Source organism: Oncorhynchus clarkii, chromosome 5 (genome assembly GCF_045791955.1).
Source record: "Oncorhynchus clarkii lewisi isolate Uvic-CL-2024 chromosome 5, UVic_Ocla_1.0, whole genome shotgun sequence".
NCBI lineage: Eukaryota > Metazoa > Chordata > Actinopteri > Salmoniformes > Salmonidae > Oncorhynchus > Oncorhynchus clarkii.
In genome coordinates this window covers 82,084,093-82,109,644 of record NC_092151.1, presented here as the reverse complement: position 1 = coordinate 82,109,644, position 25,552 = coordinate 82,084,093, and the positions used below count along the sequence as shown (strand labels likewise).

At 42.0% G+C, this 25,552-nt stretch overlaps 1 protein-coding gene across 1 annotated transcript; it reads left to right on the top strand.

Annotated features, from left to right (window-relative positions):
- Positions 1–1,239: 1,239 nt before the first annotated feature.
- Positions 1,240–25,552, top strand: LOC139409774 (fibronectin type III domain-containing protein 7-like). Its single transcript, XM_071155152.1, has 10 exons — positions 1,240–1,252; positions 3,173–3,277; positions 3,607–3,786; positions 4,337–4,590; positions 4,800–4,944; positions 19,936–20,235; positions 21,155–21,415; positions 24,185–24,418; positions 24,795–24,950; positions 25,272–25,552. Exons 1-10 carry the CDS (start codon positions 1,240–1,242, stop codon positions 25,550–25,552), a joined length of 1,929 nt encoding a protein of 642 aa, XP_071011253.1.

Here is a 25,552-nt window from a genome sequence, read left to right as displayed (position 1 = left end):
CCTCCAGGAATTCACGACCTGAGAACCTGGGTGTAAGAGGGAGAGAGGGAAGGCACTCGCTATACCCAAAGAGGGCCACGTCATGACACATATGTCTCACATGCACCAATAATGATAGACTGAAATGTGGCTGTTTTTTTAAATTTTTATCACAGAGACATCAATCGGCATCAACATCCAGACTAGCTGCAGGGTGCTAGAGTGGACACCATAACAACTTAGCATTAGCAGGCCAGTTTTACTCTTAGTTAAATATATAACTGTTTACTATTAATATCAAACAAATCAGGTAAGTATGTAATTTTTCCTGAGGGCCTGAGCGTTCTGGAGTAGGTTTTCATCAAGGATCTCTCTGTACTTTGCTCTGTTCATCTTCCCCTCTATCCTGACTAGTCTCCCAGTCCCTGCCGCTGAAAAACATCCCCAGAGCATGATGCTGCCACCACCATGCTTCACCATAGGGATGGTGCCAGGTTTCCTCCAGACGTGACGCTTGGCATTTAGGCCAAAGAGTTCAATCTTGGTTTCATCAGACCAGAGAAACTTGTTTCTCATTGTCTGAGAGTCTTTAGGTGCCTTTTGGCAAACTCCAAGTGGCCTGTCATGTGCCTTTTACTGAGGAGTGGCTTCTGTCTGGCCACTTTATCATAAAGGCCTGATTGGTGGAGTGCTGCAGAGATGGTTGTCCTTCTGGAAGATTCTCCCATCTCCACAGAGGAACTCTGGAGCCATGTCAGAGTGACCATCTGGTTCTTGGTCACCTCCTCGACCAAGGCCCTTCTCCCCCGATTGCTCACATGCTCTGTCAACTGTGGGATAAGGTATTTCTGTTTTGGATTTTTATAATGTAAAAACATTTCTAAAAATCTGTTTTCACTTTGTCATTATGGGTAGTATTGTGGGTAGATTGATGAGGAAAACATTTAATTTAATCAATTTCAGAACAAGGCTGTAATGTAACAAAATGTGGAAAAAGTCAAGGGGTCTGAATACTTTCCAAATGCACTGTATCTTTTTGCAGTGTCAGCCAATGAGCATTCGGGGCTCATAGCACTCAGTTTATAATATTTTGTAATTTGATCCAGATATGAATACAGTAACTCTAATTATTTATCTCTCCTCATATATAAATCACAGTGTTGATATTCAGGGTTACATCTAAGAGTGTGACAGTGTGATAAAGTAGATACTCAGGAACCAGTTCCTACAAGATCACAGCGTTCCCCAAGAACTCCCTGGATGTCTCAGGATGGTAAGTTGGTGGTTGAAGATATCCCTCTAGTGGTGTGGGGGCTGTGCTTTGGCAAAGTGGGTGGGGTTATATCCTTTCTGTTTGTCCCTGTCCGGGGGTATCATTGTATGGGGCCACAGTGTCTCCTGACCCCTCCTGTCTCAGCCTCCAGTATTTATGCTGCAGTAGTTTATGTGTCGGGGGGCTAGGGTCAGTTTGTTATATCTGGAGTACTTCTCTGCTCTCTCTAATTCTCTCTTTCTCTCGGAGGACCTGAGCCCTAGGACCATGCCTCAGGACTACCTGGCATGATGACTCCTTGCTGTCCCCAGTCCACCTGGCCGTGCTGCTGCTCCAGTTTCAACTGTTCTGCCTGCGGCTATGGAATCCTGACCTGTTCACCGGACGCCCTACCTGTGCCAGACCTGCTGTTTTCAACTCTCTTGAGACAGCAGGAGTGGTAGAGATACTCTTAATGATCGGCTATGAAAAGACAACTGACATTTACTCCTGAGGTGCTGACTTGCTGCACCCTCGACAACTACTGTGATTATTATTATTTGACCATGCTGGTCATTTATGAACATTTGAACATCTTGGCCATGTTCTATTATAATCTCCACTCGGCACAGCCAGAAGAGGACTGGCCACCCCTCATAGCCTGGTTCCTCTCTAGGCTTCTTCCTAGGTTTTGGCCTTTCTAGGGAGTTTTTCCTAGCCACCGTGCTTCTACACCTGCATTGCTTGCTGTTTGGGGTTTTAGGCTGGGTTTTTGTACAGCACTTTGAGATATCAGCTGATGTACGAAGGGCTATATAGATACATTTGATTTTATTTGATGATGCCTTTACCCAGTTCGGTGCCAACTCTGTGATGGGCTGCATCAACTCTCTGACCCCCAACATCGTGTACATTGTTAAGGCTGAGGCGATGGAAAATGGCCTGACTGTTTAGAGCCAGGCTGAGGTTGGAGAGACCATCGATGAGTCAGTGTCTCCTACTAGACCTTTAGGTGAAGTTGGTGAAACAATAGGCTATGCATTATGTTGTGATGTCATTACATTCTGTTACTAATCTCTGATCCAGGGCCAGTTATGTTTTTCTTTCTCATAAGGGAAAGGGATAAGGGAAGATAGAAAACCTGTCCTTAGAGCGACTCTCATGAGAAATACACACTGAGTGTACAAAACATTAAGAACACCTTCCTAATATTGACTTGCCCTCAGAACAGCCTGAATTTGTTGGGCATGGACTCTACAAGGTGTCGAAAGCGTTCCACAGGGATGCTGGCCCATGTTGACTCCAATGCTTCCCACAGTTGTATCAAGTTGGCTGGATGTCCTTTGGGTGGTGGACTATTCTTGATACACACGGGAAACTGTTGAGCGTGAAAAACCCAGCAGCATTGCAGTTCTTGACACAAACTGGTGCGCCTGGCACCTACTACCATACCCCGTTCAAAGGCACTTAAATCTTCACCCTCTGAATGACACACATACACAATCCATGTCTCAATTGTCTCAAGGCTTAAAAATCCTTCTTTAACCTGTTTCCTCCTCTTCATCTACATTTAACAAGTGACAAGTGGATTTAACAAGTGACCTGTATAAGGAATCATAGCTTTCACCTTGATTCACCTGCAGTCTATGTCATGGAGAGAGCAGGTGTTCATCATTTTTTGTACATTCAGTGTACAGTATATCTTGACAGTAGGCTTACAGTGAAAAATATGATTTTCCTGTATGAAAACATTATTGTGGTGGAACTGGTTACACTCATTACATTTGCATGTGTGTAGCTCCTGAATTGAGTCTTAATAATCCCACCTTTTTTTCTGTAGCTTCTGAGGTGCCCCCTACAAACATGGCAACATGAAAGCAGAGTGAGAGCTGTGGAGTTCACTCAGGTGACAGGAGCTATAACGATTGTCCTCTGACGAAGAGGAGCTGCCAGAGCCGTCCATCAGCCAGGAGCTGCCAGAATCGCCCGTCACTCTTCTGACGAAGAGGAGTAGTAGGAAGGATCGGAGGACCAATATGCAGCGTGGTAAGTGTCCATTTTAATATATAAAACTGAAAACTACAAAAATACAAAATAACAACGTGAATGAACAAACGAAAACCGAAACAGTCCTGTGTGGTACAAACACAGACACAGGAAACAATCAGCCACAACTCAAAAGTGAAACCAGGCTACCTAAGTATGGTTCTCAATCAGGGACAACGATTGACAGCTGCCTCTGATTGAGAACCATACCAGGCCAAACACAGAAATCCCAAATCATAGAAAAAGGAACATAGACAACCCACCCAATTCACGCCCTGACCATACTAAAACACAGACATAACAAAAGAACTAAGGTCAGAATGTGACAGGAGCCTCCTACTACATCCTGCGGGCTGAGAACACCGACCTGTCCTTCTCCGAGACCGAGGTGTCCTCTTCCCCCGGGACCATGCTCAACCTCCAGGTGTACACCGACTACACTCTCAATGTCATATCCGTCATCCACGGAGGCAGGAGCCAGCCTTCCCTCCCTTCAGTAGCAAAGACAGGTATTGTCCCTTGGACCTCACATTAACTGACTGTTGGGGAAAGAAAGAACAAACAAAAGCTAAGAAAGGAGAGTAGCTGCATACCTGATCTTAAAGCCCTAAGGGTGAAAGTTATCTATCCTGTATCCGGGGTAATTATATCTGACCCCTCTCCATGAACACAAATAATAAACTTAACTGGGTTGAGCACTGAGTTAGTCAGCCTATCGGGTTTCTTCATGTACCAAAACAATACAGCAGCAGTTTCATCCATTGTGGTTTAGTGGTTTGATGTTCTTTAGAGGCAGAAGAGATGAAGAGGGTCAGTCTCAGATCTCAGTCATGTAGTATATTGTAATTACACTCGCACAGTACCATCCCACCCAAAATAAAATATGCACTTTACAGTTTTGTTATATGAAAGTACACAGAACAGAAAATAGTACACTTTTTTAATTGAAAGTGATAAGTAGGCTATCATACAATTAAAATTTAAACCATAAACACCCCAACACAGTCAAACAAATACACACCTCAAATAAGATGTCTCTTTGCTGTCTCTCTCCTACAGCGGTTGCAGCGCCAGAGCTCAACTCCACCTCACCCAGCAATGACACCATCGTGGTGGGGTGGGAGCCAGTGGTCCACGCTGTCCTGTACACAATCAGCATCATCATGGAGGGCTCAGAAAGCAGGGTGAAGCTCAACTCCACCGACACCAGCGTTACCTTCCCTGGTCTGGAGGCTGGGACTACTGCATCAAGGGCAACTCCCGGGACCCTGAGAACAGACAGGGAGACAACTTCACTGTCTGCCAGATCACACGTAAGGAGGGGATGGGGGGGTTGGTTAGCAAGCACACACATTTTCTTCAGGAAATGCATCTTATCTAGTTTAATTTAACCTTAATTTAATCAGGCAAGTCCCTTGAGGTTGAAAATGAGACCTGGTGATAGGGATAGGGTGGATGGAAAGAAATAGCACCAAATTGGACAGTATATTTGTCAACACATTTAGGTGTCTGTATTAATCAGTCCAACAACACCTGCACCCCTCCCCTCAGGGCCAACACCTGTTACGTGCTGGAGATTATGTGTGGAGACATCTACAAATTAGTGCTGGCCCCTCTCACCTGGGACGGAGCCATAGTCCAGTTCTGCCCACAGAGGATGTACTCAGGTACTGAATAGAATACCATTCAGGAGTTCTACATAGATCATCTAAAAGCAAAGGAAATGTATATCAATGAACTTTATCGAGCTTTGTATTGCACCATTATAATAGATTGAAAATATAATAGACAGCATAAAGGCAAAAAATGAACAGAAGTGTTTTTGGTTAAATTCATATTCTTGTCTTTTTTCAGTTTCCTGCTCGGGAAGCAATGTTGGAATGGAAGTGTTTGAGTACTTCCAATCTGTACTGATTATTCTTGCAATGCATTGTGTAATGAAACACAAGATGGCGGCAGGGCAGTTTTGCTGAACGTGTTGTGACACACTGTTTGTTTCAAGTGTTACAACTTTTTATTACTTAGCAAAACCGTTATAGGCTGTGAGAGTTGTTATTAAACAACAGACAAAATCTAAAATCCTACATGATCAAAGCTTTAAATTGGCATCTGCTGGTTTCTACACAATGAGATAAAGCCGGTGTGGTCCCCTTCCTGAAAGCCGAGAGAGAATACATCTGTGCTGTGACTGACGACCTAGACACGTTGGGCCGACTAGCCTTGGATACTCCTCAACGGTCAGGTTTTTATCAGTGTTTCGCCATTCTACCGGAGTCTTCTGACTCCGCTTCTGCCCCGCTGTGTGGTGGAAGCCGGAGGTTGGTATCTACGCTGTGACAACGTCTAGATGCGCTAGGCTTCCTAGCCCAGGATACCCCTGTCAGGTGGACTAGCCACCAGTGATTAGCCGGTGTACTGGGCCCGCTTTGCCTCACTGTGCGGTCTGGACTAGCAGAAGGTACGGAATCATACAACCTCTCATCCGTTTAAATTCACAACAATTGCAACTGAAGTACACAATCCAAACATACTATACATGCATTTATTGTTATGTCCCAAAGTAGCTCCCTGAGCCATCCAAGATGAACACAGTCAGAAGCTGAATAAATAGCCATTGAGTGGCAGTGGATCGAATTAGAACAGAGCATGTGCAGAACTGTGCAGAATTGAGCAAAATTCAAAGATGAAGACTTCCAAAAGTCTTGTGATGAAATTATTTCTATTAATGATATAAAAAATGTATCGGCAAGTTAAAAGAGAACAATGATGGCATTATCAGTGAATTCTATAAATATTTTCAGGAGGATATTATTGAATTTATATTTAATGTTTTTAATGAGGCAATTGATTTAGGGGTCCTGCCTGTTTCCATGACACATGGCCTAATTTCTGTAATACCCAAACCAAACAAAGATTATATGATGTTAGAAAAGTGGAGACCAATCACATTAATGAACAATGATGGAAAGATACTTGCATTCATCTTTGCAGAAAGACTGAAAAAAGGTCTTGACCAAATCATTGACGATACCCAGTCTGGTTTTATGAAGGGCAGACATATGTGTAATAATATTTGACTAGTATTGGACTTGATAGACTACAATGAGCACACTATGGAAGATAGCTTTATTTTATTTGTAGACTCTTACCAGGCATTTGATACAGTTGAACATTATTTTATTTTTGACACTCTTCGATTTGTTTGGTTTTGGTCAATATTTTCAACGTGTAATTAAGACACTTTACAATAATAGTAACAGCTCTGTTAAATTAAGATTCGACATTAGACGTGGAATTTAACAAGGATGCCCAATTTCTCCTTTCTTATTTGTATTGGTCACACAAGTTATGGCACTTCATATAAATAAGGATAGTTTTAGGGGTATTCAGACACAAGACAAAGAGATAAAAGGTTCACAATTGGCTGACGACACCACCATTTTTTTTAAAAGATCATAATGAAGTCAAGAAAACTATTAGTGTTTTAATGCCTTCTCACGTGTATCAGGTTTATCTCTGAATATTAGGAAATGTGAATTATTTGCATTGAAAAGACGTGACTTAAACTCAGTATGTAATATCCCTGTAAAAGATGTGAACACATATCTTGGTATTACAGTTAGCAAAGATCAGAAAGAAAGGGCCAACTTACATTTCTCTCCTATTGTAGAGAAAATTGGAAAGAGATTTAACTCCTGGTTATTAAGAGATATTTCTTTATCTGGACGAGTACTTTTATAAAAATCTAAAGGTCTGTCCAGATTAGTTTATACCACCCTTCCCTTGGATGTTCCTCTGTCAGTAACTACAATGGTTAATACTAAATTATTTAACTTCATATGGAGGAATAAACCTCATTATTTAATAAAAGCGGTAATATGTAGCACCCAAGGTGAGGGAGGGTTGAATGCTCTGGATTTTAAAATCTCTGATATAATATTTAAGATGAATTGGATACAAAACTATTTAAGAAATAAGGATTGCATCTGGAATATCATCCCTAATTTAATATTCCAACAGATTGGTGGTCTAGAATTCTTACTCATATGCAACTTTGATATGGCTAAAATCCCTATTAAGCTTGCAAACTTTCATAAACAAGTACTTCTAACTTGGAACCTCATGTACAAACACAAGTTTCCCCTCATAGGTATACAATCTGGAATAATAAAGACATAAAAATAGAAAAACTTTGTTTTTTCTTTGTTTTTCCAGAACTGGTTTGACAACAACATTATTTAGGTTAAACAATTATTGAATAATGATGGACAACTATATTATCCAGAATTTATTAGAACACACAATGTTACATTCACTCCAGAGGAGTATCAACTTGTTGTTAGATCTGTCCCTAAAGGTGCTATTCTTCTTTTAGGAGAATATAACAGTACTCCAAGTGCAACTGTTGAGGATTTTGTAGCCTCAATACAACTAGAAGGAATTGACATTTTAAACTATTACTGTAATAACATGTATATAAGGAAACTATGTCAATATGTTAATATTCCCTCTGCTAAAATGTACTGGAATGCAGCCCTAGGACAAGTGAACTGGAACAAAGTTTTGTTGTTATCTGGTAAATATTGTATATCTAATAAGGTGAAAGAAGTATCATACAAACTCATTCATCGAATCCACCTTTATTATACACAGATTGAAAATAGCAATTGATAACAAATGTGTATTTTGTGATTGTGACCCAGACTCTTGACCATTTATGTTGGGACTGCTCTTATGTCAGAAGATTTTGGAGTGAGTTAGAATATTTTATTTGAAAAGAAACAGCTATTCATTTTAATTTGAGAGACTCTGATGTTATGTTTTATTTTGAACCAATTGATATGGACCCTGATTTAACTTTCATTGTTAATTTGTTTATCTTTCATGGAAGATTCTTTGTCCATAAAATGAAGTGGGCAGAGAACAAACCCCTCTTCACATTATTTAAGATAGAATTAAAATATTATTTTGAAATGATCAGTAAATGTAAAAACAAAAAAAGCAATACGCACCATAAAAGTATTTAACAAACCGAAAATGAATCTTGATATGTAATAGCCCTGTCTGTTAGGTTGATGTACTCTTGTTTGGGGAAATGACACTTTATATCAAATTGATGGTTGATATAAAACACTATTTCAGAATAAAATACTGACTCAAGCTAGGGAGATGTAAGATGGCGGACGGCGAGAACGCGATGCAGAAAGAAGGGTGTGAGGTTCAAACCCAAACGGACATCTGCGAAAATACAAGCAGAGTACTTTATCCTTTGAGTCAAGTACTGGAAAGATAATTACACGTTATGCTCCTGAAAACCCTGAGCAGTCGACAGATGGTGAACTCTCAGAAAACCTGACAGAAGTGAAAAGGAAGAACCTGCGCCCATGGTGTTAGTGCTGTTTTTAATATATCATTTTGTTGTTGGATTTTACTGTTTTTTAGAGCTAAAGTTATCAGGCTAGCCCCGTGCTAACTAGGTTACCTGGGTGTCACCGGCAAAGCTTGTCTCACGTCGCTGTTGGCTCTTGTAGCGGGGATGGCTGTTTCTGACTCGAGTATAAGCGGACTCTTCTCATTTGGAGTCGGAGATGGACAGTGAAGCCATAAAAAGTGAAACCTGTGATCATAGTCATGGAAATATGTTTCGGGATGGGGGTGCGGCGGTGCTGTGAAAATGTGTTGCCGGCACTATAGACGGCTATATTGGTCCGCTAGTAAAGGCCCTGTGCACTGCTTGTGAAAAAATAAAAATGATGTCCCACATTATACAGGGGCGGCAGGTAGCTTAGTGGTTAGAGCGTTGGGCCAGTAACCGAAAGGTTGCTGAATCAAATCCCCGAGCTGACAAGGTAAAAATCTGTCGTTCTGCCCCTGAACAAGGCAGTTAACTGGCTGTCATTTTAAATAAGATGTTTTTTCTTTATTGACTTGCCTTGTTAAATAAAATAAAAGACAGCTATGGGTCCGCTAATACAGGACAAGTAAAGGCCCAGTGCACTACTTTTAAGAGGAAAAACATTCAACAAAAAAATAAGAGGGCAGCACTCAGCACCCCTACCTCTTGTGGCTTTTGAATGTTCACCATAGTGAAAGAGGATGAATTTAAGGACATATACACCTGTCAAAAGTGTAAACAACTCGTTGCCTCAAAAGACCAGCTCATTGAACTACTAGAGGAGAACAGGTTCCTAAAATAATTTCTCGCTCTGGCTAAGGAGACTTCAAGGCTGAATGCACATCTGAGGGTGTAGATGTGAGTCCAATGGAGTGTATGGCTGCAATGGCTCTCTGAAGTAACAGTAGCAGTTTCTCTCTTCTGGTCAAAAACGGACATTGCATACAAGCCACATATTCGAGTTAAATCACAGTGGAATCTTCACTTGAATCTTCAAACCTAGTTTTAATGTCTATACTTAAACATGCATCATTTATGATATGTTTTGTATGTTATTCTCTGCTTTCACAGTTTCCAGTCCTGTAGATTTCAGGAGCAGCAGAGACCTTACTCCCCCAACATTTGTTCCCTGATCGCCGATAGGAAGTGAACTTGTCTACTGTCACGACTTCCGCCGAAGTCGGCTCCTCTCCTTGTTCGGCAGGCATTCGGCGGTCAACGTCACCGACTTTCTAGCCATCGCCGCTCCATTTTTTATTGATCCATATGTTTTGTCTTGTTACCTGCACACCTGGTTTTCATTCCCCAATCACACTGCATGTATTTATTCCTCTATTCCCCCTCATGTCTTTGTGTGAATTGTTTGTGTTACGTGTTAATTGTTGACGCACCAGACTGGTTTCCTTATACCGTGTTGTTCACGAAGATGTTTATTGTTAAACATAAATTATTGTGACTGTTTTGCGCTTTTTGCACTTTTGCCTATGGGCTGGAGGTTTTGACACAGTGGCGTCCGTCTGTTGGTTTCTCCTGCCTCAATAAACTCTGCTCTCCTGCACCTGACTTCGCTACCAGTACTCACACACCTGACATCTACAAAATATCCCTGTCTAAATTATAGTTTTTAGTAAGACCTGTCGTTGGGATGTGTGAAAAAATCTAAAGCTACTGATCTGACCAAATATACTGAGTTACATTTTTTTTTGTCTGGAAAAAGTAGAGTTTTTCAACACCCCCATTATTATATGAACTGTTTTCACCGTTGTTCTTAATGAATGACAAATTAAGGAAATGTATTGGGATATATCTGTCACCAAAATGCAATAAAAAGTACAATCATGACATGTAGTTAGATATGAGGTGAAATGTTCCATATTTAAATCTATATAATGATTGTACATCATGCACTGTAACTGAAACTAAAATACCCACTGTTGATTATTCATTGGAAATGTAACAAACAAAGATGAACAACAATTAATAATGGAAGTAGATTGGGACCTTGTTAGTCAAGAGGAGCAACCCAGCAGACACAGAGCAACCACAGAATGTTGCCACAACATTGCCTCAAAGTTGTGTGGTGGCTGTATAGTATTGCATATTGCATCTGTCATTGTAAGCCCTCCGTGTTCTGTCATTTTTTTCCAGAATAAACGGTAAGAATAAAATGGTTTGGAATATGTATTTGTTTGGTTGTGTAAAACTGTTGCAATTTCCCTTCACTAAAACACATGCATTGCATTAATTCTTATTTTTTTATATTTCTAATATCATTTGAGAGATTGATAAGAGGTCAGACTCAGGGACTGTTATAGAAAATTCCCTTCCAAACCCATCCCGCTTTACTTCCAGCGCCACATTCCCTAACAATTCAATCACCACTCACTTCCCGTATACTCCCAATCAACAGAGGCAGGACTTCCTCTGACACTACCTGCAATAAATTGACACATTTCAGAAGGTCCTATGGGTACTCAACTGTGAAGCTCCACAGCACAACCTGGTTGCAACCAATTCCAATATGTTCCTACCCTGTTGTTCTTCATACGGCTCGAACTCTTATCGCTTTTACATACAGTATTAGTCTAATCAAATGCCAATGAGCATTTTGTACACACATTAATGCAATAACTTCTAAGATAGAGTATTCTGACTTAAACTTCAATCAGATGAATTCAGAATCTCTCAGGGCCAGTAACCAGAGGGTTGTCAGTTCAAATCCCATGGCTGACGGGAGAATTTGTCAGGAGTGAGCTGGCAACCAGAGGGTTTTTGACATCAGAATCTCATGTGCCACCTGCTGCCGTTATGCCCTTGAGCAAGGCACTTAACCACTAACCTGCTACAGGGATGCTGTTCTGCTGCTTATTTTATGCTACCTTTAGCCTGGTGTGGTACCCATGGGTTGGAAATAACTCACATTGGACAATAAAAGTGTATTCTTGGATCTAATACAATGCCAACCCATTACAGAAGCATACATCAAACACTGAAGTATGCTGGGCACAGAGGACCAGTCCTTTTGTCTACCCTCCCAGGAGGAACATGTGCTGCCTACAGTTGTTTTAGGAATTAAGCTTCGATTGACGTGGTTTTCACGATGTACAATGGGAAACAGTACTGATTTGGATCCCTAATGCACAGTAAGAAATGATGCACAAGGTATAGACCCCTCAAACTAAACTCTGGACCTCAAAGCCAGTTCCACTGCATTCTTTACTTATTTCCCTTTAATCAGGGACTGATTTGGACCTGGGACACCAGGTCACCAGGTGTGTGCAATTAATTATCAGGTAGAACAGAAAACTGTCAGGCTCCGGACCTCGTAGGGTAAGAGTTGAGTACCCCTGATATAGACTTTCATGTTGATACCAACAGAGGCCATTCAGAGAGAATACAGGAACACAAGGCAGTAGCAGTGTAACAGTATAACTTTAGACCGTCCCTTCGCCCATACCCGGGACCCTCTGCACACATCAACAACAGTCACCCACGAAGCATCGTTACCCATCGCTCCACAAAAGCCGTGGCCCTTGCAGAGCAAGGGGAACCACTACTTCAAGGTCTCAGAGCAAGTGACGTCACCGATTGAAATGCTATTTAGCGCGCACCACCGCAAACTAGCTAGCGGTTTCACATCTGTTACAGCAGCAGAGTGGTATCTCTTTATGATCATCATCGAAGCCACAGTACCACGTCCACACCCATATCTGGAGATCCACTGGAACCGGATATAACGCCCTATCAGAGAGCTCAGAGTTCTCTCTATTCTAGAGAGTAAGCTCCTATCCAGAGGGTGTACTTTACATCAAGCTGTCTCATGCTACAGAAACAGGATATGGGCTTCTTCCCTATGGGACATTCTGGCTCGGACAAGGATAACTTACTTATATTGTTCAAAGGGCAGCTCTGCCTCTAAGGCAGAATTTAATGTGACTGGTTTTGTTCAGGCAAGTCATTTTTATTGGGATGGGATTTGAAACAGCATCCATGTTACGCCCTCCGTCAACCACCACCACCCTGCCATCTAGTGAGTCTTTTGTTTATTTCACTCATCTTTCAGCTGTAAGATTTATGATAAAATCACCATAAAACAATAGTTACCCTCTAAAGTTATGCCCTTTTTAGGACTTTTCCAGTTATTTCAATCCCAGATACTATTTTACACTGAGTACACAAAACATTAGGAACACCTTCCTAATATTGAGTTTTGCCCTCAGAACAGCCTCAATTCATCTGGGCATGGACTCTACAAGGTGTTGAAAGCGTTCCGCAAGGATGCTGGCCCATGTAAACTCCAATGCTTCCCACAATTGTGTCACTGGAAACTGTTGAGCATGAAAACCCCAGCAGCGTAGCAGTTCTTGACACAAACTGGTGTGCCTGGCACCTACTACCATACCCCATGCAAAGACAAATGTTTTGTGTTGCCCATTCACCCTTAATGACACACATACACAATCCATCTCTCAATTGTCTCAAGGCTTAAAAATCCTTCTTTAACCTGACTCCTCCTCTTCATCTACACTGACTGAAGTGGATTTAACGAGTGACATCAATATAACTCAGTGTATAAGGGGACGTATGGTAATAAAATATAGGACTTTTGTGGAGTTTTATTATGACAACCATTAATAATGAAAACAATATTGTTGCATCACAGACATTCACTATGGGACCCTACACTGTGATCCGTACTGGTGTCTATAGCAGGACGGGACAACGCAAGCTCATAAAATAATACAGTGGGAAAAAAGCAAGGTGTTAGCATCACTTGTCCTTATTCACGATTCTTGGAAATTGCCCATTGTATAAGCCTGGGTTTGAGTTTCCTTGCTGGGTTTGTGGGACATATCCCCTTTCATGTTGACTTCCTTATTTCTTACGCACAGTCAGGAACTAAGAGGTGATTGCCCTTTATTCTCTGGTGATAAAATATCCCTTTCAACACAACAAAAAACACCCTGGGGGATTACATTTGAGTCATACAAAATCAAACTTTACTAAACTTTGTATCAGAAATAGCAACATCATCCATCCATAGCCGGTGGTGAAATGAGTTGCCATAAAGGCACAGATTGACTGGCAATCCAAAGACCTGATTTGTTAAATCCTGGCAAGGTGACATACATTGTCAAGTTATCTGTTTGCGAGGAGTCCCAATTCCCAAGTTTGCCTACTTTCCTTGGGTTTCACCGGCACCTGTCTCCTTTCTAAACCTGGCCCCTCCCTCTGCTTTATCTCTGTGTTGCAGAACAGCCTCTCTGTTCCCATGTATTGTTTCCTGGATGAAAGAAACAACACAGGATAGAAAACAGGGCCAATGTGAATTTAGAGCCATACGTTCTCGCTTGAGGTGTTAGAGCCTATATATATATAGAGTACCAGTCAAAAGTTTGGAAACACCTACTCATTGAAGGGTTTTTCTTTATTTTTACTATTTTCTACATTGTAAAATAATAGTGAAGACATCAACACTATGGAAATAACACATATGGAATCATGTAGTAACCAAAAAGTGTTAAACAAATCAAAATATATTTTATATTTGACATTCTTCAAAGTAGCCACCCTTTGCCTTGATGACAGCTTTGCACACTCTTGGCATTCTCTCAACCAGGTTCATGAGGTAGTCACCTGGAATAATGCATTTCAATTAACAGGTGTGCCTTGTTAAAGTTCATTTGTGGAATTTCTTTCCTTCTTAATGTGTTTGAGACAATCAGTTGTGTTGTGACAAGGTGGGGGGGGGGGGGGGTGTATAGAAGATAGCCCTTTTTGGTAAAAGACCATGTCCATATTATGACAAGAACAGCTCAAAAAAGCAAAGAGTAACGACAGTCCATCATTACTTTAAAACATGAAGTTCAGTCAAAGAAACACAAGCTATGGACATCTGTCCTTTGGTCTGATGAGTCCAAAGTAGAGATTTTTGGTTCCATCCGCCGTGTCTTTGTGAGATGCAGAGTAGGTGAACAGATGATCTCCGCATGTCTGGCTCCCACCGTGAAGCATGGAGGTGTGATGGTAGGGGGTGCTTTGCTGGTGACACTGTCTGTGATTTATTTAGAATTCAAGGCACACTTAAACAGCATAGCTACCACAGCATTCTGCAGTGATATGCCATCTGGACAATGACCCAAAACACACCTCCAGGCTGTGTACGGGCTATTTGACCAAGAAGGAGAGTGATGGAGTGCTGCATCAGATGACCTGGCCTCCACAATCACCCGACCTTAACCCAATTGAGATGGTTTGGGATGAGTTGGAACGCAGAGTGAAGGAAAAGCAGCCAACAAGTGCTCAGCATATGTGGGAACTCCTTTAAGACTGTTGGAAAAGCCTTCCAGGTGACTACCTCATGAAGCTACTACATGAAGGGTCCTTACAACTGATAGTTAGCCAAATTTGGCATAACCCTTTTGCTACACTTAATATATTCTGAAATACTAATTCATGGTTTACGAAGCATCTTATATAGGAATTATAAAGGGTTTATGAAGGCTTCATTATTACACCATAGTGGGACTGAGGTGTTGATAGTGGCCAACACTATAGCAAGTCCTCTGACTAGCAGGTGACTACATTTCATACAATATAAGATACTTTACACCTCTATGTAATAGGACAAACCTCTTATTTGGAATCATGAAGAGCCCATGATAATTTCCTGCCCCTAAAAGAAAGATCATAGTAATTCAATTCAATTCAAATTTATTTATATAGCCCTTTGTACATCAGCTGATATCTCAATGTGCTGTACAGAAACCCAGCCTAAAACCCCAAACAGCAAGCAATGCAGGTGTAGAAGCACGGTGGCTAGGAAAAACTCCCTAGAAAGGCCAAAACCTAGGAAGAAACCTAGAGAGGAACCAGGCTATGTGGGGTGGCCAGTCCTGTTCTGGCTGTGCCGGGTGGAGATTATAACAGAACATGGCCAAGATGTTCAAATGTTCATAAATGACCAGCATGGTTCAATAATAATAAGGCAGAACAGTTTAAACTGGAGCAGCAGCACGGCCATGTGGACTGGGGACAGCAATGAGTCATCATGTCAGGTAGTCCTGAGGCATGGCCAACCCAGTACTTATTTCTTTATTATAGTTTAATTATTTAGGCGACCTATTGTGACCATGGTCTATATTCCAAGGGAGACCTGCATGACAAAACCAAGAAACTACACAATCAAGGCAGGATCATAGGATACACACAAAGAAAAACACAAAAAAATATTATCATAAAAAACAACCCAGTTCCTCATCAAAGAGATCTTCTACCAACAATCTGAATTGCCCAAAAGGCAGCAGTGCATCCAACTGAGTATTCTGAAGATTGTTCCATAAGTGAGGTGCCCAGAAACTAAAAGCTATAGGCTCAAAATTGTAATCCATTGTGCTAAATCAGGTATTCCCAAACTGGGGTACGTGTACCCGCAATGACGTCAGGGGGACGCCAAATAAAAACGTGATTCACATTAAAAAAAATATGTAGCCAAACGTAGCAGCTGCTCATTGCATTTGCTCGAAAATGTATTAATGGTTTAAAAAAGTAAGGCCGGTGTCCATAGAGACACATACCAGCTCTACTGGTAGTACTGCTACTTCCAGCAGTACTACACCTGCACCTGTCGATGACACAAGTTGTTCTACTTCCACAAGCACATCCAATGCTAACATCAGTAATTCTACATTTGTTGTTAGCCCAGATAGCATGGACACAGACAATTGTGAATCTGATGCAGCCGAAGAGCTACTGCCCCCTTACCCGGGAAAGCACCGAACAACAGATAGGGACATTAGACCATCGAAGAGGCGCAAATATGATGAGAACTACATTGATTTGGTGTTCACTTATATTGGGAGTAGTGCCTTTCCTCAGCCACAGTGTGCTTTATGTGCAAAAGTACTATCTCACAACCTTCACTATTGGGCAGACATATAGAAACAAAACATGCCAATTTGAAAAATAAGCCACAGGAGTATTTTGAGCTAGAATTAAGACGACTTTCGAATAGTAAGACACATATAAAAGCAACAGATACCATTAACAAGAAGGGTAGAAGCATCTTATATGGTGAGCTACCATAATTGGCGACGCACAATTGGCCTAGCGTCGCCCGGGTTAGGGAGGGCTTGGTCGGTAGGGGTGTCCTTGTCTCATCGCGCACCAGTGACTTCTGTGGCGGGCTGGGCGCAGTGTACGCTAGCCAAGGTGCACGGTGTTTCCTCCGGCGCATTGGCTTCCGGGTTGGATGTGCGCTGTCTTAAAGAAGCAGCGGCTTGGTTGGTTGTGTATCGGAGGACGCATGACTTTCAACCTTCGTCTCTCCCGAGCCGGATGAGACAAGATAGTAGCTACTACAACAATTGGATACTACGAAATTGGGGAGAAAAAAGGGGTAAAATTCAACAAAAAAAAAACAATATTTGAGATTGCGCTGATCCTGGTGCTAGTGTAATTAACCCTCGTCACGTAATCAACGTCATCAACGTAATTACATAGGCTGCAATTACACAGGCTGACCAATTCTGATATTTTTTTCCACTAATTGATCTTTGACCAAAAGATGATGTGATTGGTCAAAAGACCAATTAGGGGGAAAATAAATATCAGAATTGGGTAACTGTGTAAACGCAGGCATTGTGGCATCTATGGATGCGTTTAGACAGGCAGCCCAATACCGATCTTTGTTTCACTAACGGGTCTTTTGACCAATCAAATCAGCCCTGAATAAGATCTGATGTGATTTCTCAAAAGACCAATTACTGGAAAAAATATCATAACAGTCTAAACGTAGCCTAAGTGGAAATGAAAAAGTCACAGTGTGGTGAGAACAAATCAAATGTAAATACTGAACATAATATAGGTGTGTGACAAATCATGAAGGGGATGCATTGATTATTATGCAACCAAACTGATACAGAAGCACGGAGAGAGATACCAGCCTGCTGTATCCTTCCAATAGAGCTGAGCCACCCAGTCTTTTTCTCATCCCTCCCTCGTTCCCTGCCTGCGCCGCTATCTTCTCATGACACCTCTGTGCCCAGGGCGATCAGGAGGAAAGCTGGCCCCATTTGGGGCCTACTGATTGGTTCCCACCTAGTATGTGCACTTTAGCTCAAAAGAATCCAGAACACCTTTTGTATTTGACTGCCTTGTATACTAAACTAATCAGGATCCTGCAGTCATTGTGAACAATGGGATTGGTAGGAGCAATAGGTTTTTCTTTAGTATTGGTATCTCTAACACAGGTAAATATATATTTTTCTTGGAATATACTTTTTTTGTGTACAAACTGTTTTGTGTGCAAAAATAACTTTATATTATATTGTTTTGTCAAATGAATGTTGGAGTATAATTAACTTATTTTGGCTGTTTTTCAGATATCATACACAAAAGCACAAGGTAAGTCTCCAGCTATATCGTTAGTTGATGGACTTTGAATAAAGGGAAGATGTGGATGTCAAGCAGTCAATAATGTTTATTTATTCATAATATTTTTTTATATGATTCTGTGTTCAAATGTTCAATATACAGAAAAAGTGTAACTGAAAGATTTGACACAATTTGGGGGAGATGAACTTGAAAACGTATTGTCATCCCCTCAGGCAATGATGCGTGATAGAGTATTGAGATATTTACTGATTTACTCATCAATCAATTCTACTAGGCTATTCTCTCCTAGATACCTTTTTTCTATTGAATTTTACTCAAACTTCTCTTTCAGTATGCAATATTACATCAATAACATCTCCAGCTGCGTCAGCACTTCTGGTGAAATGGAACAAATACACTGGAGCAACAAATTACTTTTTGGACCTTCGGGTAATAAATGCGACAGATATAGCACCTGTCGTGATAACGCTACCAGCTACCAGTACGGAAAAACTGGTCCAGGGCCTGAGACCTGGAACCTTGTATAGTGTTACGGTCAAAGTGTTCCAGTTCTACTATGTTATGTGCTTGAAAACACAAGTAGCCAAAACAGGTAAGTATCATTCTCCACCGGAAAGCAAAGTTGTGATAAACATGAATTTTAACCAGTAAACTCAAATATTTCATTTAAAAAACGTGTGCTATTTATCAAGCCTAGTCTTAGGCCCACCATGGCAACAAATATTTTCCAAATAAATGTTTTGCAGATTTACGCATGGACTTTTGCGCATGGACTGGTCTACTGAGCAATATTCTAGAAATTCTAATAATAGCTTACGTTGCCCCCTCTTGTTACTATTTTAGTTCCCGAGACCTCTCAGATAACCTCCTCAAGGGCATTATCAAGTACTTCAATCCAAATAGAATGGGTGCGCGTGTACACCGCGGACCATTATCACCTGTTGATGGAGTCAAAGACCATGGTAGAGAGGCTTAATTTGACCTTCACCAACATGAGCGCTGTGGTCCAAAACCTACAGCCATCAACCGTCTACGACTGTTACATCTACACCGCAAACCAAGCTGGTCTTGGAGCGAGAAGCAGAGTGAGGACCATTTCTACCTGTGAGTTAACTATTTTACCTCGATTAACTTTAGACTACATTCTGGTTGTGGGTAAACTGGTTGTAAATGCGAGGTCTAAAGAATTTTAAAGGCAGCGTACTCTAGCTTAAATGTTTAACGTTTCACTTTTAGCTTTATACTTAAGGCATTCAGCCCTCAACTAGCCAACCACAGGTGAACTCTAGTCAGCGGTCCATTATAGGCCTACATGACCGTTCATTTGTCCCTCCATAGTGATCCAACCGCCAAAGGGAGTTACAGCCAACCAGATTGGAAATAGTTCAGTGCGCCTGTTCTGGCAGCCAGTGGAAAAGGTTATTCTTTACGAGGTGACGGTCACCGACCTGGATGAACCAGACCATGCACTGTTCAAGACAAAAGTGTTCCAAAACCAACTGGACATAAGGGATATCCTGCCATGTTCCTCTTATCAGATATCAGTGGCTTCTGTCAACACCTTACTGGAGCCAGGAGAGCCTACTGAATACACATATACTACAAACAGTGAGTAAGCTTTTATAATCCGTTTTTAAATGAGTCATTACTGTCCGATAAACTAGGTATTTTCAGACCTACTGTATATATATATATATATTTTTTTTTTAATGTAATAGTAAACATTTCCTCAAAAAGGTTTCTCCTTTGCACTGAACTGATAGCCAATAAGTAAATATGTAATTTTCAAGTAGGCAAGCACCGAATGATCCTCACATTCACATGAACCAAATCCAGTACTTATGAAAGCATTATATGTCATTTTCAGCATTAAGTGCTGTGATGTCCATATCCGTGGAGTACAGCTGTACCAGTGGCACAGCCATGGTGTCCTGGGCCAGAGTGTTCGGAGCAGACTCGTACAGAGCAGTTGCTACCGGCAGCGGCAGGACCGTCCTGTCCTGCACCTCTCAGGGCACAGAGTGCCAGATCACAGGGGTGGGCTGCGGAGATGACTACATGGTGCAGGTCACCGCTGTGTCCAAGAGCTGTGAGAGCAAAGTAAACGCCACCTCACACTTTGCCACAGGTAAGGACACTGAGACCAAGGAGGCATACTTTTGGACAGGTGAGACAGTGAGACACTTTTGACATACGTAGGACACCTGGAGACAGGTGAGACACAGTGACACAGGTGGGACACTGATTGAGAAAAGGGAAACACCAGGACCCACAATAAAGTGGACCCACAATAAGACAGAGGACGACAGAATGGAGGGCAACAAACATTCTAGAAGGCTGAACGAATGGCACTCTTACAATTCTGACCCTTGAATCCCTCCAACCGGACACACAGCCATGCTCTCCCCTACTGTAGGCTACAGCTTAACCAACATCCTATCTCTCACACAGCCTCCTGAGGCTGCATTGTGTACCAGGGCTTAGCTGCTGCAGATCAAGGGCAACAAACAACTGTTGTTCCTCACAGGATGTACAGTACACCCACTGTACAAGTGATGTGTCCAACAAAGTGCTTTACCTGAATTCACTTCTTACATCAGATTTGATACATATTACAGTTCACATATGATGACAATACAACATAGTGTATAATGCAAAGTTGTAAACAGCCTTTCTTTTGCTGTTTTTGTCAGGATAATATCGGAGGTCAAATGGGAATAGTTTTTTCCCTTCCTGCTTTTCCATGGTCCTCTATGTCTGTTTATTTCTTATTCACGTCGACACAGACCACACCCACACATTACTGCATAGGCATCATCCTTGAGAACTAGGTCCTCTATTGAGCTGCAAAGTCATGTTATATTATATTCTGTAACCTATTTTAGAGAAAAGCAGTCCCTTTGTAGAACTATATACCCCAGTGGTTTGCTGTAATCTTAAACATCAGGGTTTTGATGTTTCTCCCTTTTCTCTCTCTTCTCCCATTCTTCACTCTCTCTCTCCCTCACTCTCACCCTCTCATATTTCTCTCTCGTTTTCCCTCTACCACTCTCTCCCTCCCTCCTCCCTCTCTCTCCCTCTCGCAGTCCCCTGTCCTCCAAAGAATCTCAACCTGTACCGTGAGTGTTCCAGCAACGTGATCATCTTCTCCTGGGCTGCCACCAACAACACGGCTCACTACAGGGCCAAGGCCGTGGACTCAGAGGGAGAAAACATGGACTGTATGACCTTAGACACTTCCTGTTTCTTCACCAACACTGTGTGTGGCCGTCGCTACACATTCACTGTCTACTCTGTCAGTAGCGGGTGCAACAGCCAGGCCAGCCCACCAGTAGCAGTCCGCACCGGTACGACCACAGACACACTCACAGGCTGTTTCTGAAATGGCAAACTTAGTCCCTATATAGTACGTTTTACATTTTAGACATTTACCAGACCCTCTTATCCAGAGCGACTTACAGGTAATGCATTCATCTTAAGATACTGTAGCTAGGTGAGACAACCATAAGTAGAACTTTTGACAAGGGCCCATAGTTTTTTCATTATGAGAATATAGTAGACTATAGTAGACTATATAGACTATAATATAGTAGACTATAGTGGTCAGCTTTTTGCTCACCAACACCTGACCGCAATTGCTAATAACCCATCCGCAACCGCCCGACCATATGTGATAAAGTGAAAATCTGAGGCCGCACCCAAACCTAAACCACTAATATAGAAAATGCACTGTAAACTAGTCAGAGACAGATGAATGTTTTTTTGACAGGGGGTGCAGGATTTTCTTTTGCCTGATTTAGATATGTTTATGCTTATAATTTCCAACATTTTGGTCGGCTATTTGTTAGTCAACTGGTCTATAATTAGATACATACAGCTTCTCTCCTGTCATTATATGTTGCCCTAGAAGACTAAATAAACCCCTGCTCACCAGAATAATGTCATAAATCGATAGAATGAATGATTCAAACAAGTTGACATCGGTAAAGTTCTTTCTCTCTGTCATCTCTGATTCTTTCGCAGAGTAAAGACGTTTAGGGACTGGGGAGAAAATGCAATAATCCAACCACAAGAAACTGGAAAGATTTTCTGTGCAAAATGTCCAAATGTTTGACCTGTTCTAAGGAAATAGAAAGCTGTGAAAACAACCCAACATGTTTCTGATAAGATTTCAGTTAGTCTTGGATGCATATTTTATGTGGTTGAAATACTATCAGCTTTTATGATGCTGATAAAGATAGCACCTCTACAGACGGTATCTAACTGCACATTCACATTCTCTCAAGATGATGAAAGAAAGAAATCATATTTCTCCATTGAATAAATTGCCTACATTTGCTGTATAATTTCACTGGAAGAAATGTTTAATTCTGCAGGAGTTAATAGTAAGGCTATGTGAGAGGTTATAGACCTACAGTCAGTGTCCAGATTTTGTTTTCCATTTAACCCATCTGAACAGGCTACAGTTCCCTTGACATTCCATAGGCCTATTTGAAGTCCCAGTCTTGTGACTGCGGAATTTGTATAGCGTCTCACAATCATCACACATAACACTGCTATCATCCTCTTTTACCACTTCAACAAATCTTTCCCAAACATTACTTTTCTGTCTCTCCCCTTATTTTCAACTCTCCATTTCGCAGCTTTTCTCTTATTGAATTAAACTTCGACATTGTCCTTTTTGACTCCGTGAATCGAGGTGAACTTTTTCTAACTCTTCCCAAAAGCATTTGGAATGTTGGATATTTGGTGCACGTACAGTTAGGCCCTAAAGCGTAGGCTTATGCACGAATGCTAGATTGCATAAAATAATGAAAGATAAACCTCAATGTAGCCTATTGATATAAATTGCACAAAAATGATACATTTAAGGATTTTTTCAGTTATTGTTTTCTCTTTATTTAACCCACCAATCCTTCATCCACACAATATTTCATGACCCTAAACCCGCCCGCCCCACGGCTATAACAGCGGGGACTGCGAGTTATAAATCAACCCACGCATTGCTAGTAGACTACACTCAAATGCTGTATGATTAGGATGACAACTGACGCTGTGTGGGACACTCTAGCCTAGCGTCTGATCACGAAGTTCTAAAGTGAGAGGACCAGTAGGCTTTAGCTCCAGTTTTAGCACCTTGACTATCCATGACTTGATTGGACTGCACTTCGAAAACCTAGAAACGCCCCTCCTACTGATCTATAAGGATCATATAATTAGCAAAATAAAGAAACATGGTTTTTGACAACAATTTAATGTACACGCTTAGAAAAAAGGGTTCCGAAAGCATTCTACATGGAACCCAAAAGGGTTCTACCTGGAACCAACCAGGTTTATTCAAAGGGTTCTCCTAGGATGACAGCCAAAGAACCCTTTCTAAGATTGTAATTTACAAAACTACAATGCTTGTGAAATAATAATAACTTGAGTGGGAATCAAATCAAATTTATTTATAAAGCCCTTCTTACATCAGCTGATATCTCAAAGTGCTGTACAGAAACCCAGCCTAAAACCACAAACTGCAAGCAATGCAGGTGTAGAAGCACGGTGGCTAGGAAAAACTCCCTAGAAAGGACATAACCTAGGAAGAAACCTAGAGAGGAATCAGGCTATGAGGGGTGGCCAGTCCTCTTCTGCCTGTGCCGGGTGGAGATTAACAGAACATGGCCAAGATGTTAACATTTTCACAGATGACCAGCAGGGTCAAATAATAATAATCACAGTGGTTGTCAAGGGTGCAACAGGTCAGCACCTCAGGAGTAAATGTCAGTTGGCTTTTCGTAGCCGATCATTCAGAGTATCTCTACCACTCCTGCTGTCTCTAGAGAGTTGAAAACAGCAGGTCTGGGACAGGTAGCACGTCCGGTGAACAGGTCAGGGTTCCATAGCCGCAGACAGAACAGTTGAAACTGGAGCAGCAGCACGGCCAGGTGGACTGGAGACAGCAAGGGGTCATCAGGCCAGGTAGTCCTGAGGCATGGTCCTAGGTCTCAGGTCCTCCGAGAGAGAGAAAGAAAGAATTAGAGAGATCATACTTAAATTCACACAGCAACTAACAGCAACTCTTTATCATCCCTCTCCAGCCCCCTGTATGCCTCAGAACTTGTTATCCTCAGCCGACTGTCGGTCTGATGTCCTGACCAGCACATGGGACCGTGCCGAGGGGGCTCTGGCCTACACGGTTGAGGCATGGGGAAACAAGGATGAAAGCAACCGCTACAACTGCAGCTCCTTCACCAACACCTGTGCCATACCCTCGGTGCATTGTGGGGAGAGTTTAACCATGTACATCACAGCTTTCGATGACAACTGCCCCAGCTACAGGACTCTGGGACAGGTGGCTGAGACAGGTGAGACATGGTCAACTCTTCACTGCCAGTAAATTACATACATTAAATGCACATGATTTTTTTCTAGCCATTACCCTCCACTGAATTCATTAGCCATATTTATGTGACTTTCATGCATGGTTTTCACACCTGGCTCAATAAGCTTATCTTGAAGGGAAAAGCCATTAAGCAGTGTATATTGTTCAACTGGGGCATTCACTACCCTTGTAACTAACTAGTACCAAACCACACACACACACACACTCAACTGAATGTTCCCTCCCCGCTGCAGTTCCCTGCGCTCCTCAGAACGTTTCAGCAGCAATGTACTGTGGATCCGACTCCATCACTCTGAACTGGCAGGTTTCCTACGGCTCTCTGTTCTACATCGCCACAGCAATGGATGACGCTGGCGTGGTTCACACCTGTAACTCCATGGATACCAAGTGTCAGATCAAGGGCCTCCGCTGCAGCTCCACCTACAACGCCTTCGTCACCGCAACCAACCTCAAGTGCAACAGCTCCGACAGCGAGATAGTCACCATAGAGACAGGCATGTTACTGTCAATCAGATGTATTTATTAAGCCCTTTTTACATCAGCAGTTGTCACAAAGTGCTTTTACTGCTCTGCTCTCTCCAGTTTGGGGACAGGCAGGCTGGTGATGAGTTCTAAATAGTTTTATAATAATAATGGTAATAATAATGATAGTTTTATTACACAGGAAGTAGTAGTAGTCTTGTTATTCCGTGCCTTTTGAGCAAGGCCTACTATACAGCTCAATAAATACATGATTTCCAAACTGTTATTTGCCATGTTTATATGAGTGTTGAGTGTCTCTCACATCACATGATCCCCTCTCCCTCCCCCTCCAGCCCCCTGCCTTCCGGACCACATCGAGGCCTTCCTCGACTGTGCGGCGAACCACGCTCTGATTGTCTGGCAGGGCCATCACAGTATACTCTCCTACACAGCCACCATTGAGGACACAGAGGGAGGCCTTCTCAGCTGCAGCACCACAGGGAACAACTGCACTGTCCCCAGCCTGAAGTGTGGCCAGCTCTACTCTGTCTCCGTCATGCACCACGACGGCATCTGCCCCAGCATACCCTCCCAGGCCATCACCATGGAGTCAGGTAGGAACCTCCACCATTAA

What these genes read in the sequence shown, in the direction of transcription:
- LOC139409774 (XM_071155152.1), top strand. An exon ending in CACTGTCTGCCAGATCACAC is followed by an intron (nt 4,591 to 4,799) that starts GTAAGGAGGGGA and finishes TGTATTAATCAG; the next exon opens with TCCAACAACACCTGCACCCC. An exon ending in ACCAGTAGCAGTCCGCACCG is followed by an intron (nt 21,416 to 24,184) that starts GTACGACCACAG and finishes TGTTATCCTCAG; the next exon opens with CCGACTGTCGGTCTGATGTC.